At 39.7% G+C, this 19,458-nt stretch overlaps 1 protein-coding gene across 3 annotated transcripts in view; it reads right to left on the reverse strand.

Moving 5' to 3' along the window:
• PARP12 (poly(ADP-ribose) polymerase family member 12) overlaps positions 1-19,458 on the reverse strand; it is a 105,268-nt gene that overhangs the window by 65,377 nt on the left and 20,433 nt on the right. For all 3 annotated transcript variants that reach the window (XM_085884512.1, XM_085884513.1, XM_085884511.1), the window contains exons 2-3: positions 12,093-12,237; positions 3,462-3,729 (exon numbers count right to left, since the gene is read on the reverse strand). In XM_085884512.1, the coding sequence (XP_085740638.1) occupies positions 3,462-3,729; positions 12,093-12,237 (413 nt within the window). The remainder of the gene's footprint in view (positions 1-3,461; positions 3,730-12,092; positions 12,238-19,458) is intronic.

Genomic DNA, 19,458 nt, shown 5'->3' on the forward strand with positions numbered 1-19,458 from the left:
CAGTCAATCTCCCTCGGTCTGGGGCTCCATGCAAGATTTCACCTCGTGGAGCCTCAATGATCATGAGAAAGGTGAGGGATCAGCCCAGAACTACATAGCAGGACCTGGTCAATGACCTGAAGAGAGCTGGGACCACAGTATCAAAGAAAACCATAAGTAACACACTACGCCGTCATGGATTAAAATCCTGCAGTGCATGCAAGGTCCCTCTGCTCAAGCCACCGCATGTCCAGGCCCGTCTGAAGTTTGCCAATGACCATCGGGATGATCCAGAGGAGGAATGGGAGAAGGTCATGTGGTCTGATGAGACCAAAATAGAGCTTTTTAATTCAAACTCCACTCGCCGTGTTTGGAGGAAGAAGAAGGATGAGTACAACCCCAAGAACACCATCCCAACCATGAAGCATGGAGGTGGAAACATCATTCTTTGGGGATGCTTTTCTGCAAAGGGGACAGGACAACTGCACCGTATTGAGAGGAGGATGGTTGGGGCCATGTATCGCGAGATCTTTTCCAACAACCTCCTTCCCTCAACAAGAGCATTGAAGATGGGGCGTGGCTGGGTCTTCCAGCATGACAACGACCCGAAACACACAGCCAGGGCAACTAAGGAGTGCCTCTGCAAGAAGCATCTCAAGGTCCTGGAGTGACCTAGCCAGTCTCCAGACCTGAACCCAATAGAAAATCTTTGGAGGGAGCTGAAAGTCTGTGTTGCCCAACGACAGCCCCGAAACCTGAAGGATCTGGAGAAGATCTGTATGGAGGAGTGGGCCAAAATCCCTGCTGCAGTCTGTGCAAACCTGGTTAAGAACTACAGGAAACCTCTGATCTCTGTAATTGCAAACAAAGGTTTCTGTACCAAATATTAAGTTCTGTTTTTCTGATGTATCAAATACTTATTTCATGCAATAAAATGCAAATTAAATATTTTAAAATAATACAATGTGAGTTTCAGGATTTTTGTTTTAGATTCAGTCTTTCACAGTTGAAGTGTACCTATGATAAAAATTACAGACCTCTACGTGCTTTGTAAGTGGGAAAACCTGCAAAATCGGCAGGGTATCAAATACTTGTTCTCCCCACTGTATATGTCAGGCTTGAAAGACATATTCCAAGTTTTTCACCAACTCGTGATTCTATCAAGGTCAGCAGAGAGGGAAGAGGCTGCTTCTTGCCTGTCTGAAGGATGAAGGTTGTTACGGTAGAGGGTGGAGTCATCAGCAAAGAAATAAAGAGGATTTTTCAGGGTCAGAAAGTCCAGGGTCAAAAAGATTATTGATGAAGATTAGGAAAAGTGCTGGCCCAGAACTTTGCCCTGGGGGTACTCCAGCCTTGACAGTTTCAGTGGATGTTCATTTTTGCAACCATGATTTACATCTTATTACTTGTATCTCATTATGAGCTCCAAAATAAAGCTCAAAAGGACAGGCAAATTGTTCATCATTTTGTGGGTGTAAAAATGATGCTGCGATTGTCATGAGTACAAATAGTGACATAATCAATGCTATTACAACCTGTTCAGAGTTCATTGGGGGTTCAGATAGAAGAGAAAATCTGACTTATTGGCACTGCTCAAAAGGTTGTACCCCTTTACATGGCACCGCATTACAGTTGAACCCCCAATCACCGTCCTCCCCCCTCCCCCCCCTCAAAAACGATGCATTATACACAGCAAGAAGGATCTGAATGAATCGAGACAGTTAATATACACCGATACACAAGTAAAATCACTTGGCTACCAGCTTGAAAGCTGTGAATAAAGGAAAAGATTTTGAACAACCATATTCCAAACAACACATCCAACTTATTATCCATCCTTAAGGAACATTTGCTTCATGCACATTGCAGAAAAGTAATTGTTGTTGAATGTTTCTGAATATATTCTACATCAGGATAAAAACGCTACAATCTATAATAAATAAATAAATATATATCAAAACATGTGGAGTGTGACAAGCACTCCACCAATCTCCATTGGACAGAGTCCTCCACCAAAGTGTCACCTCCAATCTGGAGGCCTCGGCCCAGCCACTCCATCAAAGATTAGATGGTCAACATCAGTCAAAACATCAAACTGAGCTACCTATCTGGATTTCAGGCTTATTTGCTTTCATCAGAATGCCATACCAATACATACCTAACCAATGATGACCACATTCATCCTTTAAGTATCAGACGCACCTTCTAACCGTTATGGTGTGCATCGCCGCGGATTACGTCTCAGACAGTAAAACCGCATAATCTGCACAAAGCAACCATCCATCTGCCACCCAGCCGATTCTTCCCATTAATGCCAACCATTCAACCAGAAGGCATGTGTAGGACTATGTCCAATGGAGATCGGGGGAGTATGTCGAGGCTCAAACTTTCGGGGAAAAACGTATCGACTTATTTGCCCAAAAATACGGTAAGTGAGTGAGTGGAATAAAATGCATTCAACCATGACTTTTGTTTTATGTTTTTGCATAAGGCTATACTTCCATGTTTGTGATAAACAATTCATCTCAAGTTCTAATCCCATATACTACCTTGCTTTGTCCATTACCTCTTAATGTTCAAGATGTAATTCAAGTAAAATAGCAATGATATATTTGAATGTCTGTTCTACACATATGTACTCATACAAGCTTTCTTCACAAGACAAAGGTTGAAGTCCATGGCGTTTTTAGTAGCTAACATTGCTCTAAGAGAGCTTGGCATTGTTGTTGTTGTTGTTGTTGTTCTTGTTCTTGTTGTTGTTCTTGTTGTTGTTCTTGTTGTTGTTCTTGTTCTTGTTCTTCTTGTTCTTCTTCTTCTTCTTCTTCTTCTTCTTCTTCTTCTTCTTCTTCTTGTTGTTCTTCTTGTTCTTGTTCTTCTTGTTCTTCTTCTTCTTCTTCTTCTTCTTCTTCTTCTTCTGAAGACAAAACCTTTTTTGACTCAGCTCTTTTATATACAGGATCCTGATCTCCTTAAATACTCAACACCTGTACACATCCTCGCATTAAGGGTGCCTTTTGAGAGCATCTATCATGAACTTTTAAATATATTCGGACATTTGCTTTTAAGTTTCGAAAAGTTCACATTACTATTTAGAGATTATTCCATTTAATATATTGTAATTTCGTAAATACACTATTTTCTCGTCATGAACGTGCGGCACGTGACGAAATATCGGAAGTTGTTGTTGTTGTTGTATTTTTTTTTTTTTAAATTCTTCCTCTTCTTGTTCTTCTTCTTCTGGTGAAGACAAAACCTTAAGGACGCTGCTCTTGGACACATTTGTCCTTGTTTGATCAACACCTGAAACAATCAAAAACATGACTAGCCCATGGAATATCAATTCAATTAAAGGACTCGTATTAGAATTAGACTATGGTACGCTAATATAAAAGCCAAAAAGGTAATAAAGTTAACATGGCAGAAGAAAGGGTGTGTATAGAAGGCAGTGGCATTAGCACAGCATGAGAATGACGAAAACATACCGGTAGCTGCGTCTGCTCGCATCGCATCTTGCAAGTGGGCAGCTTTACGCAGCTTCCCCAACAAATCTGTCATTACATGATCTCCAAAGCCTTTGCTTCTCAGCAGCTTTTTGATGTTTGGTGCAAGGAAGTCATGAGATCTTTTGCAGCTGTTGTGGTATAAGCAGTCCTCCAATATGTAGTGACGGCAGACATGCAACTTTGTACATTTGCTTTGATATTTGCAGTTGCCATAACTACCATCCCCAGTGTTATAGTGAGAGCAGATCTGTGGTCCACAGGAAAAAAAGTAATGTACATCAACTTCTGACACAACATTATTTATTTGATTATGAGCAAAAACATAATACTTGCATTGATCATTCAATTTATTTTTGTTATTGATACTTTGGGTGCAAAGTTTGTAGAAAGGAGAATTGTCCTGTGCTTGAAAGCCTCAAAATACTCTTAATTTGATAGACAATGGTTTTCTCTTATGAAAGATGGTGACACATTTACAATTACTAGTACGTGCCCGTAAAAAAAAAAAAGAATTAATAAATATTCCAACCGCAAGCAAGAAATAACAACCACACAGGCCGTTTCTTCGCTCTCGCGTGCCCGTACGTGCGTGGTGTGGAAGTTCACATATCACAGTTACGATGATTCGCAATTTAGGTTTTAATGGCCAATTATTCAATTAGCGCCAACGTATTTTACCTTTTCGCAATGTCATCGCAAGGAAAAACAAAAAGAGAAGAGAAGAGAGAGAAAAAAATTTACTTCCTGGTTTGGAGCACACCAGCACTCTGATGTTACTGAAATTTATGCACCGTCTAATATGAAAACGATCATAACTTGGGGCATTGTGCTTTTTTTTATCTATTAATGCGCATAAGAAATCGAGAAATTATTAGAATACACGAAGTCATCATTATCCGGAAGTCCGTACGTTGTAACCCGTATTGGGGAACACGGCTGAGCTTCCCTTCCCCATCGGCCACGCCCATGCAACAACGTGTCTTGTCATTGGTTTGGTAAATAAATGGCCATAACTTGGGAAGCACTTGTCCGATTAATATCAAACCTTGAAAAGGCACATCCTCGTGTCCCCAGCAATATATCTGGCAAGTTTCAATTAGATTAGACCAGTGGTTGTCTCGAGAAACAGCAGTCACACACACACACACACATGCACACACGCACGCACGCACGCACGCATGCACACACACGCACGCACGCATGCATGCACACGCACACACACACTGCTGGAATTATAGATAGATGATTGAAAAGTTTAAATATGGATAAAGCAACAAAGATCTGATTTGTTCAATCTCTTCCGATGACAATATATTTTGCCTCATTAACTTTTTATTAAAACTGTAATTAAATATTCTCATGAACCTGGTAGGTGAAATGATTGTTTTTAGATGCAATTCTGAGAAAACATTTTATTACTTCTTACATTTCTTCACATAAAAGCTTATCTGTACAGTAATTACAAAAAATACATTTTGTGAATTTCCTTCTCTGATGCAAAGTCAAAACTTTGTCAATCACATCTATAGAGACCATATTTTCCATGTGAAGTTTGTTGTAAGTAGTGGGTTCAGCATCTGGGATATAAATATGTGAAATGCATCAGATCTCGGTGGTGGTCTAATGACTTGGTGGTGTGATGGTTAGAGTGTCCGCTCTGAGTCTGGGGGAGGGTTGGTGATTCAAAACGCAACTGAGTCCCACCAAAGACATTAAAAATGATATATACTGCTTCATTGCTTGACACTCAGCATTAAAGGGATAAGAGCACAGACAATCCCTGGAGGTTGACATCCATGGGGAGGAGGAAATTCCTTTTTCAGAAATGCTCTGTTGAGCAAGGTGAGAAAAGTGGTGTAATTGTTGTGATATCCCTGGTACCCAGAGTGCCCTCGGAAGTGACTGCACTTCCCCCAAGCTTAGTGGCTGTGTGTTTCATCAAACAATCTGACGTTGTGTTACATATGTTTGTCTGTATGTCCATGTGTGTGTGTGGCAACTCCACTACGAGCATCACATTACGTATAAATTTTTTTAAACCAAATTGGTGTGCTTATTTATACAACTGGAAGCACCTGCTCCCTACAAGAGCCGTCAAGGGTTAATGCTATTATATTTATGCCTATTTTACTCCAAGGGGTCCCAGGATTACACACCCAAAAAATGTTTGCGATCGGTTCAGCCGTTTTTGTGGTACCTGGGAGACAGACAGACGGACAGACGGTGAATTATAGTGAGATGAAAAAATGTTTGGTGTAAATGGGTTTTATAAAGAGAATTATCAGTGTTGAAAGCACAAGTGCCTGTTTACTCGAATATAAATGAAAATTCATCTGAGAGGATATGGGAAGTTATCTCCACACTACTGTGAAAGACTAACACACAATGAAAGAATAAACAGGGCTTAGTTTTGATTAACCCTAACAATAACACACACCTGCAATTTAACAACTGCAAGAAAGTGGGTGCACATCACTTACTTCTTCTACAAATGAATACTGTGTGAGTTACTACAACGATTTACCCTTTCAAAAAGGTAAGACCCTTTCAAAAATGTAAGAACATTCAAAACTAGAACAGTACTCGATTGAGTGCATACCTCTGCCAGGTTTACGTTTCATTTACAGTTTACGTTTTGTATCCCACGTATAGGCTGGATCTAGATCTGGACCTCCAAAATCGAATTGCCTTGTTATTGTCACCCGTCCGGATCCGTCCACAACTTTTGAGATAACATACTATATATATATCGTTTTTGGCCCCATCTCTCAACAGTGAAGAATCACTTTAAAAATATATTTTTTTAATAGGACCACTGGACCTGCAGCTTATCTGGGCACTGGATTAATGTTGTAACCCAAATTTGGTAGCATTCTGACTGGTGGGTCTGGAGAGGAAGCTCGGTTTTTAAAGGAATTTACATGATTTTCCCAAGCATTTATTAAGTCCGCCATTTTGACACAATTCTGGTCATATGATCGGCATGACCTCCACAATTTTACATCATGACCCTGTCCTAATGTCGTAACCCAATTTTGGTATCATTCTGAATGGTGAATCAGGAAAATAATATTTTGGAACGAATTTGCATGACCGCCATATTGGCACACTTCCAGTCAGGTGACCAGCATTGCCTCCGCAATTTAACATCAAGACCATGTCCTAATGTTGCAACCCAAATTTGGTATCATTCTGACTGGTGGATTTGGAGATGATGATATTTAAAGGAATTGACATGATTTCCCCTTAAATTGAAGAAGTCGGCCATTTTGACACACTTCTGGTCAGGTGATGAGCAAGGCCTCCACAATTTAAGATCAGGATTGTGTCCTAATGTAACCCAAATTTGGTAGCATTCTGACCGGGGGGTCTGGAAAAGAACTTTTTTGAAGAAATTTACTAAGTCGGCCATTTTAATCTACTTAAAGTTATGTGACTGGAATGAGCTTTGCAATTCCTTTTACCAGTCAGGAGTGGAACGTCGTTGCCAAATTTCAGCCGGATCGGCCCAGCTGTTTGGCTGGAGAAGTCAAAACAGGAGACGGGCAGATGGACGGGCAGTGCGCGATGAGAATCACTTATCTGGAATTTAAATTCCAGATAAGCTAAACATTCTCAGATATGGATGTTCACCAAAATTGAATCGATTCTTCCTTGTCATACACCCATCCTGTCCACCAAATTTCTTCCGAATACGTCCACAACTTTTTGAGATACACTGTTCACAGACAACCAAACAAACAAGAAAGATCTCATACAAAGCACGGAACTTGCAAAATCACTAAAATAAATTTGACCTAGAAAAGAAATAATCAGTGATTGAATTCAGTGACCTGGTAGACAAAACCAAAATTTATGGGGGGGGGGATTGCCCCCCCTAAAGAGGTATTTGCTTTCTTCTCAGAACACACACAATTCCGATGAAACTTGACCACCACCTTCATCACCTGTGATGTACTAAAGTTTGTTCACATGAAAAAAATTGGGGTCTAAAGGGTTATTAGACCATGGGCCAAGCTCCCGTTTTGTTTAGTTTCGTGACCCACCTCGTGTATCTACCTGTATTTATAATATGTTGTGTGAAAATATAATAGAAATCATATCTGAAACTCGTCAAACACAAAACTTGCACATTTTTTCAAAATATGGAAAAAACACCCGAAATTGTGACAATTTCCTTGTAAACATCGTCCAATCACAGCGCTTTTGACGTACAGCACCACGCTCATCAACCAATCACGCGCTTCGTTTCAGGCAAGCTGTAAACTCACTAGCTGTCATGGTGACGTACATGTCATCTGATGCTAGTGCTGCAGAAGATTCTGAAGGCAGTTCTTCAAAGTTCTTTTTTATCCATCCATCCATTGGGACCATACTCTGGACAGAGCATTGGTGCTGCCTAAGCAGTCTCCTTGGCTGCTGAAGCAGTCTGTTTTATGCATGTCATCAACACCCACAGCAAAGTAATTCCATTTAGTGAGAAAAGCATTAAGAAATTTTAGGAATGTGCTACTAAGTGGATTGATGTGAAGGAAGCCCCGAAAGTAAGGTCGCTGTCAAGGCGCTACAAGTACACCACAGCCAGCACAGACTCGGTGTGGGGATTGCAACTGCTGTAACCGCCGATGCCACGCCTGGTGATTATCATGATGATCATGATGATCGTGATGAATGTGACGGATCTGGCAGATAGGATATCCTTTCTACCGTTAACTAACTTTTGACAGAATGATCAAAATCAATACCCAGTGATTACTATACTATATAATCTAACTGTCATGAATCCGACTGGATGTTCTGCTCTAAATTCTGCTCTCACTTAGTATCAGTATCATCCTTCGAAGTTCAATGAAAGTTTTGAAAATGAAAGAATTCATATAAAAGAAAGTTCAGTATTTTTACTAGTCTGATTAGTAAACTATTTTAAAAGTAAACCATGAGGGGATGTGTTTTAGTTTAGAATGTCATCATTAATACGGATTCAAGTTTTCCTCAACAATTGATTATTACAACAGGATGACAGTTTGCACGTACATTGAACCTCACATGTGGGTTTGCCATGTCATGAGGAGTATTAAGTAAATGATTCCTTAATTTATCTGCTTTATACTTGGATTCATCCTGATTATCAAGTCGTAATAATTACACTATATGGTAATAGTGAACTTTCCTTGTGTCAGTAGATTACTGTGTGATGCCACAGTGTTTTACATTAATGTACATGAACGTGTTAAACATGAAAGAATTCATTTCAAAGAAAGGCTAATATTTTTGCTTGTACTTTAAAAATGATTAAAACACAATGCGAGTAGACACGTATTACTCGAGAATAACATTGGTAAAGTTTACAGTTTTCCTCTACATTAACATGCTATTAACTATTATTAATGTTGAAGATTATTTAAACAAGATTAAAAAAACATATGTATGCAGTGAAGCTCAGATGTGAGTTTGCAATTTTATGAAGTGTATCAAGTACATGTTCCATAATCTATATGCAAGTACTATAATTGGATTTCTCATGCTTATCATCATCAGAAGTTATAATACACATGACAATGTTTTGATGATCAAGTGAACGTTCCTCCAGTTTTGAGATTTTATATGTGATTGGAAAACATCACAGAATGATGACAAAACAGAAGAAAATGTCTATCTATAAAAAGGAACATTTATAGGTGCAAGCAAAAGATAAAACTATGCAAAACTCTTTGAGACATGTTTGTTGAATACATATATATTTTTTATTGATGGCAAAAAGGTTAGTTTTCAAGAAACTTTGATTATCAGTACATGCACATATATTATGTAAATCTAAACATTTCATGCAATCTGCCTTGGTACTGCAGAAATAACGTGAAGAATTCCAACTCTCCAATTGTAAGCAATCAGTGCACAATAAACTCACCTGTGGAAACTGAAATTGAAATAATCTTGCCACTGCTTAAAATATATAATGGAGATATACACATATTCATGAAAAAAGTGTTGTGTAAATAATTTCAGCTTTGGTGTGTGATAGATTTATGTAACAATGATTGAACGAAGAATGACTGATTAGTTTGCTGATGGATGATATTATGATACACTGCGTTTGATTTCGGTATGCCAGACCAGTGCATGTCTTCCTGACTTGTATATTCAGCTTTTGTGCTGATGAATGAGGTCTGTAGATCAACGATTAGTGGCATTACTATTTACAATTACTGTTTTTGCATATTACTTTATTGATACGTGTGTGTGTGTGTGTGTGTGTGTGTGTGTGTGTGTGTGTGTGTGTGTGTGTGTGTGTGTGTGTGTGTGTGTGTGTGTGTGTATGGGAGAGAAAGAGAAAGAGAGTCATCCTTTTTACCACATGAACAGATTCTCACCTGCACGAACAGCAGTTTAAAATGAAAAAAGGAGTTCACCGAGAAAGAGAGAGCACCAGCACTCGGAGAACACAATGAAAACAAGACTCCCCGTGCAGGAGAAAAAAAAGTCGACAACACCCGGTGTTCCCAGGCAGTCTCCCATCCAGGTACTGACCGGAATCCAGGTACTGACCAGGCCCGAACCTGCTTAGCTTCTGAGATCAGATGAGATTGGGCATATTCGGGGTGGTGTGGTCGCAGGCAGCAGATGATTCTCTTAGAATCCTCTTAAAGGATTGATTATCCTTATCAAGTGGAACTCCATTGAGAGATTGGTGCAAAAACGATACATAGCACGATATATCAAAAAGATGTTTTCGGGTTCATTTGAAACTTGGGGGACACGTTGGGTGTGTCGCAAGGACGAATTGATTCGATTTTGGTGAAGATCCAGATCCAACTTCGAGAATTTATAGAGAAGAATTTATAGGTCTGGATAAGAGAATTATTAAATTTTGAAAGTGATTCTTCACTCTATTGAGATCGGGCCAAAAACGATGGAGTTCTGCATGGCATGATATTTCAAAAACGAATTGGGACCGATATGTTCGCGTGGATCAGGCATTACGTGGCGGATGTATGTGCTCCACCGATTGCCCTTCCAGTTTCAGAGATGAAACAAACGTCATGCGAGAATTTACACGATCCACGGCAATAACGTGATGAACCAAAGTGACTTCACACTCACAACTTAATCTTGACGATTCCTCGAAGGTGAGAGAGAGAGAGAGAGAGAGAGAGAGAGAGAGAGAGAGAGAGAGAGAGAGAGAGAGAGAGAGAGAGAGAGAGAGAGAGAGAGAGAGAGAGAGAGAGAGAGAGAGAGAGAGACAGAGACAGACAGACACAGAGAGAGAGAGAGAGAGAGAGAGAGAGAGAGAGAGAGAGAGAGAGAGAGAGAGAGAGAGAGAGAGAGACAGAGAGAGAGAGAGAGAGGGAGAGAGAGAGAGAGAGAGAGAGAGAGAGAGAGAGAGAGAGAGAGAGAGAGAGAGAGAGAGAGAGAGAGAGAGAGAGAGAGAGAGAGAGACAGAGAGAGAGAGACAGAGAGAGACAGAGAGAGACAGAGAGAGAGAGAGAGAGAGAGAGAGAGAGAGAGAGAGAGAGAGAGAGAGAGAGAGAGAGAGAGAGAGAGAGAGAGAGAGAGAGAGAGAGAGAGAGAGAGAGAGAGACAGACAGACAGACAGACAGACAGACAGACAGACAGAGACCCATATCACCCACATTCATGTCGTCTCCCTATGTATCCATAGACATCGGAATTTCCATTGAGTAAAACACAGCTATCTCAGAATGGACACAAGATGGCACTATAGGTTTTGCTAATCACCATAACTAATTAATGTGCCACGTTTTGCACTGTCGAGTTGTGAATTCTTTCTAAGTGATTTTTAAAATCAAAATCTATGCAAAATTTCAGGTAGATACCAGAGGTGGGTCACGAAAGTTAAAAACTAGACACATTTTGGATGCTTGGCCCACTGTCTATATATGGAAGGGTTGTCCCCTAAAATATGTATTACTTTTCTTCTCCAAAATCACACACACAATTTCGATGAAACTTGACCACAGCCTTTATCATCTGTGATCTACCAAAGTTTGTTCATGGCATTAAAAATTTTTTTTTTTTAAATCTTCAGGTATTTACTTTCTTCTCCGTTACATATTTTGTGGGCCATCCATGCTTACCAGTAGTTCCCTGGTTATCTTATCCAGCCACAACCAGGTGAGCACCCAGGGCTATTGCCCCTATGTTTTTTTAACTGATTCAGTGAAAATTCAAGTCATATTTGGGTTGCAGAATAAATACTTGGCATGTACTAAAATTGGTCACCAACAATGATGAAAACGATAGACCACTATTTTATTATGAATATTCGTGGAGATCAAAGTAAAAATGAAACCAAAACGGCAGAAAAGTTGTTAACTGAAAGAGGGATGTGGAAGAGAAATTATACAGGACCAATAAACCGAGGTGCTGTGTGAAAACACAAATCAAGGAAGAACAAGAAAAGAATGCTTGCATGAACAGATGGAAGTCATAAAAAATTAATGTGGCCCTCGACATTCGATGACAGCAATGAAGTTTCACTGACGAGATGCTTGTCAAGGTGAATGAAGAACATTTTCCACTTGGTGTTGTAGTTATTAATAGGATAAAAGTTGATTACAACAAAATTAATTTTGCTTGACATCGCCTCACCTCTGGAAGCAAACGGCTGTCATTTAACAGCAGGACGGAGAACAGGCCCTTTAGACTCAATTGTCTTTCGAGCACGTAACTCGGAGAGTTAAGCTTTGCACCAGTGCAAGCCTCATCCAAATTATGTGCAAATTTGCAACGGTCTCTGTGGAAAGAAATTAAATTATCCACCAAAGTCAATCCAACAAGTAATGGGTGTTGAGAAGTTAGTGCAAGGAAACATGATATAAAGTCACAGTGCATAATATATCAGAATAGGTTAGCGTGTCAAAAAAAAGAAGCACATTTCTAATTCTTGTGACAATTTTTACTGGATTGAAAGAAACATGCAACATCAGCAATTGCTGCAATGATCTGACCAATAGGGGTGCTTGACATGTGACCACTTCACAATTGAGCCAAGGCATCTCACCCATAATTATTGGAGGGAATAACCAATTAGCTCTCACCTAATAAATTACCCGAGGTGACTAGAATTTCCAAAAATTAACCACCCTGTTCTTCCAGCCAAAGGAAGCTGCATAAAGCAACCAAGAAAAGTGACACAAGGTAAGTCCTTTGCTGTTTCAAACCCTACCTTGGATCCTCCACAGCTGCAGACATTCAGAAGTAGTACAAACATGAGAATCCCAATGCTGCATGCCCCCCTCAGCTGCCGGACGGGTTTCTTAACTAGTTGGCGAGTCGTTAGTGACAGTGTAGACAGAAACGCAATGTATATATATATATATATATATATATATATATATATATATTTATATTTTAAATCATAAACAGGAATAAATTCCTGCATAGGGCTGGTGTGAAAAAACATTTTTGACAACCCGGGACTCAAACCCAAGGATCCCATCGGTTATACTGTGACAGCCCACTGAGCGAGTGCGTCTTTGGGTTAACCTCAGAAATTTCTCACACGGATACTGCAAGCTTTATGATGGCCGACATCTTATGTGTCTGTGAGGCAGACCCTGAATGAGTGTGTGTGTATGTGTATGTGTATGTGTATGTGTATGTGTATGTGTATGTGTATGTGTATGTGTATGTGTATGTGTATGTGTATGTGTATGTGTATGTGTATGTGTATGTGTATGTGTATGTGTATGTGTATGTGTATGTGTATGTGTGTGTGTGTGTGTGTGTGTGTGTGTGTGTGTGTGTGTGTGTGTGTGTGTGTGTGTGTGTGTGTGTGTGTGTGTGTGTGTGTGTATTAGAGATAAATCTCATCCAGAAATTTAATAAACAATCCATCATATGGATATTCAGGATCTGCATGAGAAGTATGTTATAGCTGCAGCAGATATAGGTTTTAGGTATTCATATAGTTACCTTTACTAGTACAGGAAATAGCACATATGTTCCATGTCAAAAACCTCTCCAAGACATTATAACTGAGCATCAGGAAGTTTTGAGATATAATTTTAACATTGAATGTCAAGAAGTGAATTTATATAATCTCCATATTTTTCTAGATCCCAAAGCTTCACAAAAACCCATTTAAGTTTAGGTTTATAGCGAGAGCTAGACAATGCGCTTTGAAACCAGAAGGGCACTCGGTAGAGCACATACCTCTGCCGCGCAATGCCTGATCCATGAGAACATATCTGGCTAAATACATTTTTGAAATATCATGCTTTCTATCATTTTTGGCCCTATCTTTCAATGGTGAAGAATCACTTTAGAAATTAAATAATTCTCGTATCCAGATTCGGATTTAGATCTTGACCAAAATCAAATCAATTTGTCCTTGCCACACATCCAACGTGTACCCCAAGTTTCGTCAGAATCTGTCAACAACTTTTAGAGATATCAGGCTATATATCGTTTATGACCCCATCTCTCAATGGTGAAGAATCACTTTAAAAATTCTCAAAGTTGTATCCGGATCTTCACCAAAATCTAATCAGTTCGTCCTGGTCACACCCCCAACCTCCCCACAAAATTTAATCCGAATCCGTCCACAACTTTTTAAGATATCCTGCACACAAACAAACAAAGAGACAGAAAAGGGTGAAAACATAACCTTCACCTTCGGTAGTGGAGGTAGCAATCGTCAGATATAGTAAATTCAGGTTTATGAGTGGTTAGGGAGCAATTTTTGAAATATTGTTTATTAATTAGTAAGAATTCTGGTATTAACAGTTTCTAGAGTATTAGTTCCACTTTAGAGTTTTTAGGTAGGATTTTGATACACTTCCGGTCACGTGATCAGCATGGCCTCCGCAATTTAACATCAGGACCATGTCCTCATGTTGCAACCTGGCCATTTTGGTACTGTATGATTTGATGTGTGCTGTTAATAAATGGTTTCAGACTCCACAAGTGAAAAACTGAATTTCTTCCACAATTTGGCGACCGTGACAGGATACAATTTGCCTCAGTAAAGCAGAGATCAGTGGCGTGCAGCTGGTGGAAGGGCAGAGACGAGAGCTTACCATAAAGGGAGAGGATTTCTTCCCCGAGGGGGAGCACTTGTATTTGCACTCCCTCCCTTCCCTGTACGCCTTGTCTCTCCATCAGTTGGTAAACTTGTTCCCGAATATACTAAGGAGTCTGAACCATTTGCTGTGTTTGGGACAGTGTCCTGTTTGTTAAAAGGTAGGATGTACTTGTACAGAATTGAGGAAGGATGTACTTGTACAGAATTTGTGTTGACTTTTATTGGATATTGTATGTGCAATGAATTGCGTTGACCTGCATGTCATACTAAGTGTTGAATTATTTGAGTTATTACATAAAGTAAGCAAGTGTTGGTATAGTTTATGTATGATATAGCAGTGTTTCAATTTGTGTATTGTGAACTGTGAAACTTATTGGAATTAATCAGTGTGGAGAGCGGTGATGAGGATAGGTCATCACCGTACACTGTGAAGACTCTGAGTGAAGAGATGTGTACGTCTCTTTCTCAGAGGAAGTACGGTCACGTCAGATTCCTCACATATCGTTGTAGCTTTGGCGTGTAAACAAAATAATGGGTTTATGGCTTGTATTGAAAGACTGAGCCCTGGCATTATGGTGCGGTCTCTTTGGAGTGCAAGGCAGATGCCATTGAGAAGTGTTTTAAAGGTCCCCTGACACGCAAAAGTACTGAAATTTCATTTATATATGTCCTATAGGAGTTTTTCATCGCGATTTCAGATCTGAATGTTTTTTCACAAAACTCATTCTGTAAAATGTAATATTAAAAAAACAAACCTCTTTGGGAACGCCCCTAAAAATTCTCCTGAAAGGGGTGTAAACCACATGACGTCAACTACAGGATTACAAAGGCTGCACGTAAATTACTCGGGTTGGTGGTCTACGTGATTCTATTGGCTTTCTGTGTGTTTCCACATTTGATTGGTCGACTCAATCGCTTCGTTCATTTCTGCTTTAAAAAAAATCGAACATTTGGTTTTGAATAATGGATGACATGGACTTTGATTTGTCTGGTAGCGACAGTGAGTGTGAGAGAAATGAAGGATTTTGGTCTGAATCAGATGGAGAATTGTCGAATAACGTAGTCACGGGAGGTGAAGTTCAGGCAGCTGGAAATGAAATACGGCCTTAACAGTTCGAGCCCGAAGCAGGACAAGCAGAGGAAAATGGCGATGAAATTCCTGGCGTTCATGATGATCGGGAGGACATCGAAGGAAGACTTGGCAATAACAACTGGTTAGACTAAATCCTATTCGTAATTCAATAATGTAAATTCGACTTGCATCCTGCTCGATATCAGAAATATTTTAGTGAGGTGACGTGAACAGCGCAGCTTCGCGGACATGTTTCTCCGTGGCGAATTAATCACAAACAAGGCCAGCGCATGTCATCTGCCATATCTCTCCGCGCATAAAACGAAGCAATCTCGCTGTTCGGATACGATGAAAACTTGTGTGCGGAACACACCTTGCGACACAATTGTCTAGAATAGTCCGATATATCTGACGTTCTGTTGCATTTTTATTTATTTTATTCCTACTGTCATCATGTAGCGCCAGTAGAAACCAATAAGCCTGGTGTTGGCTTTGTGGTGAGGGTGGCGGCTTGGGATCCAAAAGGTCCTGAGTTCAAGCCTCGTTGGCCGCTGAATTAAAATACACCAGGAGGTTGACTCAGCCTGTCATCCTTCCGAGGTCGGCAAAATGAGCACCAGTGTACTGGTAAGGGGGACACTGCATCAGCGGCACAGCCGCGTCCGAACCAACGATGCAATCAGCAGCACGGGCTGCACTCAAGAGAGAGAGAGAGAGAGAGAGAGAGAGAGAGAGAGAGAGAGAGAGAGAGAGAGAGAGAGAGAGAGAGTAGAAAACATAGAAAACAATGAAGAAAAGAGAATAATAAAAGAAAGCTACAGCACGTCAGATTTATCAGCCCAGTCGGACGGACGACGGATTTATCGGGCTAGTCAGACGCACGACGGATTTATCGGACTCGTCTAGACCAGTGTTTCTCAACCGGGGTTCCCCGGAACCCTAGGGTTCCGCAAGAGGTCGCTAGGGGTTCCGCGAGAAACAGTAATAAATAGGATAATGTATTTTTGAGTCGTTTGGTAAAAGGGTAAAAAAGGTTGAGAAACGCTGGTCTCGACTCTAGAGATCTCGAGTCAATCCACTCCGTGCGAGTTTCTGTATGTGACGTCAACGCTGCGATTCGCTGGTCAACTTTTTTAGGGGCGGGGAATCGCAAGTTGTGAAAGGCACCAGAAATGATCGAAATATTGGTCTAATTATCCCATTCTTGATTTTAAAAAAGAAACATGTGTGATTTCTTCACTAGGAAGGTCAAGTTAATATCTAAATAACCAGAAAGTTTTGCATGTCAGGGGACCTTTAAGACCAGCTCGTGTATGGGAATTTGATTTTGGTCAACATCTGAATTAGAAGTGATTGTGGGCTTGATAAGGAACATAAGATTTACTATATGATGTCATAATCCTACTTGTATTAACGAGAATATCTTGTTAGAAATTATGTTGCAACAAGTAACGCCTGAAGACAAATGGACATTCATGAAATAAAATAAAATAATTAAGTACCTCAGCAAGACAGTTTGCAGACAGATTACCCACATAAACAGCCGAAGTTGTGCGTGGAAGGAATCAATTGAATGTAAATTTCAGACAGTTGAAGCAGCCTGTATTTTAACTTTTCTGTTCGTGGTTTGGTGGCTGGCTCATGACATAGAGCAGAGGGATGTTTGTTGTATGTTATTGATCCCTTCTCTTTGCTGTTTTGCATGGATTTTCTTTAAATCTGTTGTTGAGGTTTTTGACTTTTTCAATTTCTCAATGGAAAAAAATTTTGCACACCCATTTCTCAATATTAAATCTGTTGACGTTTTTGATTTTTCTACCTTGTGTGCAAATGTGGATTTAGCACTGGTTAAAGATGCACTCTTTAGTGTTATTGATAAAGTTGTTAGCTCTGAAACATTTTTATGGATCAGGTGTGACAAGTCATTCTTTTCGAAGAAAAGAAAATATTGGTTTTATTGTTTTCACCAACAAAACTTTCGAGAGGCTGTTAATTTTATTTTGTGCAACACTTTTGTATCTTTAAGTGGGAAAATATTTCACAACAAATAAAAGACATTCCAATGGGAGGGAACTGTAACCTCCTGTTAGTGGATATTTTCCTCATTTATTGTGAGTTTTCATTTGTGCAGAAATTGCTGAAGGAGTTAAGCTTAGTTTAAAATGTTATCTTCTCCATGACATTATGTTGATGACATTTGTGTGATTAATTACAAGTTTTTTTTAGATAAGCTGATTCATAGGATTTATCCAGAAAGCCTCATAGCAAATACGAGGAGTAATGATGATGATGATGATGATCTGGATGGCATAGCTGGATGTGTTTGTCAGAGTTGAAAATAATTGTTTTAGTTCTAATGTGTATCATAAAGTTGACTATTTTAGCTTTCCTGTTGTCTTTTATACGTTTCCATCTCGTGATGTACCAGTTAATATAGGCTGCAATGTGTTATAATTTCTGCTTATTAGATTTGCTGGAATTTGTTCTGTTTAGGATAATTTTGTGGTTCGTGCTAAGATGTATTTCATCATGAAAGAGAGGGGTTACTGTGATAAAAAGTTTGATTTGGTAATGTGATAATGTTTTGAGATGTCATTGTAATGTCTTGTTAGTTTGGTTGGTTTTCGTGTAAACAGGTTCCCGTAGCATTGAAATTTGTATGAAATAATGGGTAATTATTAAAATAATTAATTAATTTTGAAGTGTGGTCATTAGTATTTACCAGAAATGGATCTTCATTGTAAATAGAGGGCCTGTGTAAATTCTGTGGAGGTAAGGTAAGGAGTGGTAAGGTATTTCTGGTGTGAGTGGGTGTGTGTGTGCTGTGTGCTTTCTGTTGGTATGTAATGTGGGTGTTTTCTATCGGTGTGTGTATTTTTCTGTTCTCAATGTCTTTTTCTTTCTTTCTGTTCTTCATGTCTTTCTTTCTTTCTTTCTTTCTTCGTTGTCTCCGGAGTGGTGAATCTTGCAAATAGTTTTTGTGAGACGAACTTGGCTGCGCCTGGATGGGTTTGATGGTAGAGGAGTAGCAGCCAAAACCAGAATCCTAACCAGGTTCCTCCTGATGACTTCATCTTTGTCTGTTTGCTCCTCCTGATACTCCAGTGCTGTATTTGGTAGGTTATTACCCTCGCCTAAGGAGAGGGTATTGCATTTGGGTCCGTTTGTCTGTCTGTCTTTCTGTCCGCACAGAACCTTCGTGTTTTTCTCCGCAACCGCTTATCGGATTGAGACGAAATTTTCACCATTGGTGCAAATATTCATGTGGAATGTTTTAATAACTATGACATCAGAGGTCACATGATATGGCAGCCATATTGGAAAAACAGAAAAACTTTGGACCTCTGTATCTCTGAAACCACATCAAGGAAGAAATTGAAACTTGGCACATAGCAAGTACTCAAGTGGAATGTGTTTGACTTTTTATGACATCATAGTTGTCTTCGTTATGACATCATAATTGCACGTGTAGAACGCTACATCCGATCAGTATGAAAATTTTTGAGTGTCACCGAGAGATAAGATGAAACAGAAAAAACAATTTGATGACATCATTGGTCACATGATTTGGCAGCCATATTGTGTTAAAAAAATCCTTCAAAAGTCTTCTTCTCTGAAGTGGCTGTACAGATTGAGGTGAAACTTTACACGTTTGACCGCCTGTCCTTGAGGAACAAAAGGTTCACACACATGATGTCATGGGTCACATGGTTTGGCAGCCATATTGGATTTACCCAAAAACCTATCAAAACAATACACCACTCAAAAGAGGTCCTGGCGAGGGTCTGCAATCTCTGATTGCTCATTTTCTTTTTTGATCATTGAGGTTGCGAGAGAGAGAGAGAGAGAGAGAGAGA

The sequence above is a fragment of the Eptatretus burgeri genome, chromosome 6 (assembly GCF_056783735.1).
Source record: "Eptatretus burgeri isolate ZD-2024b chromosome 6, Ebu_testis_v1, whole genome shotgun sequence".
In the NCBI taxonomy this organism is placed as follows: Eukaryota; Metazoa; Chordata; class Myxini; order Myxiniformes; family Myxinidae; genus Eptatretus; species Eptatretus burgeri.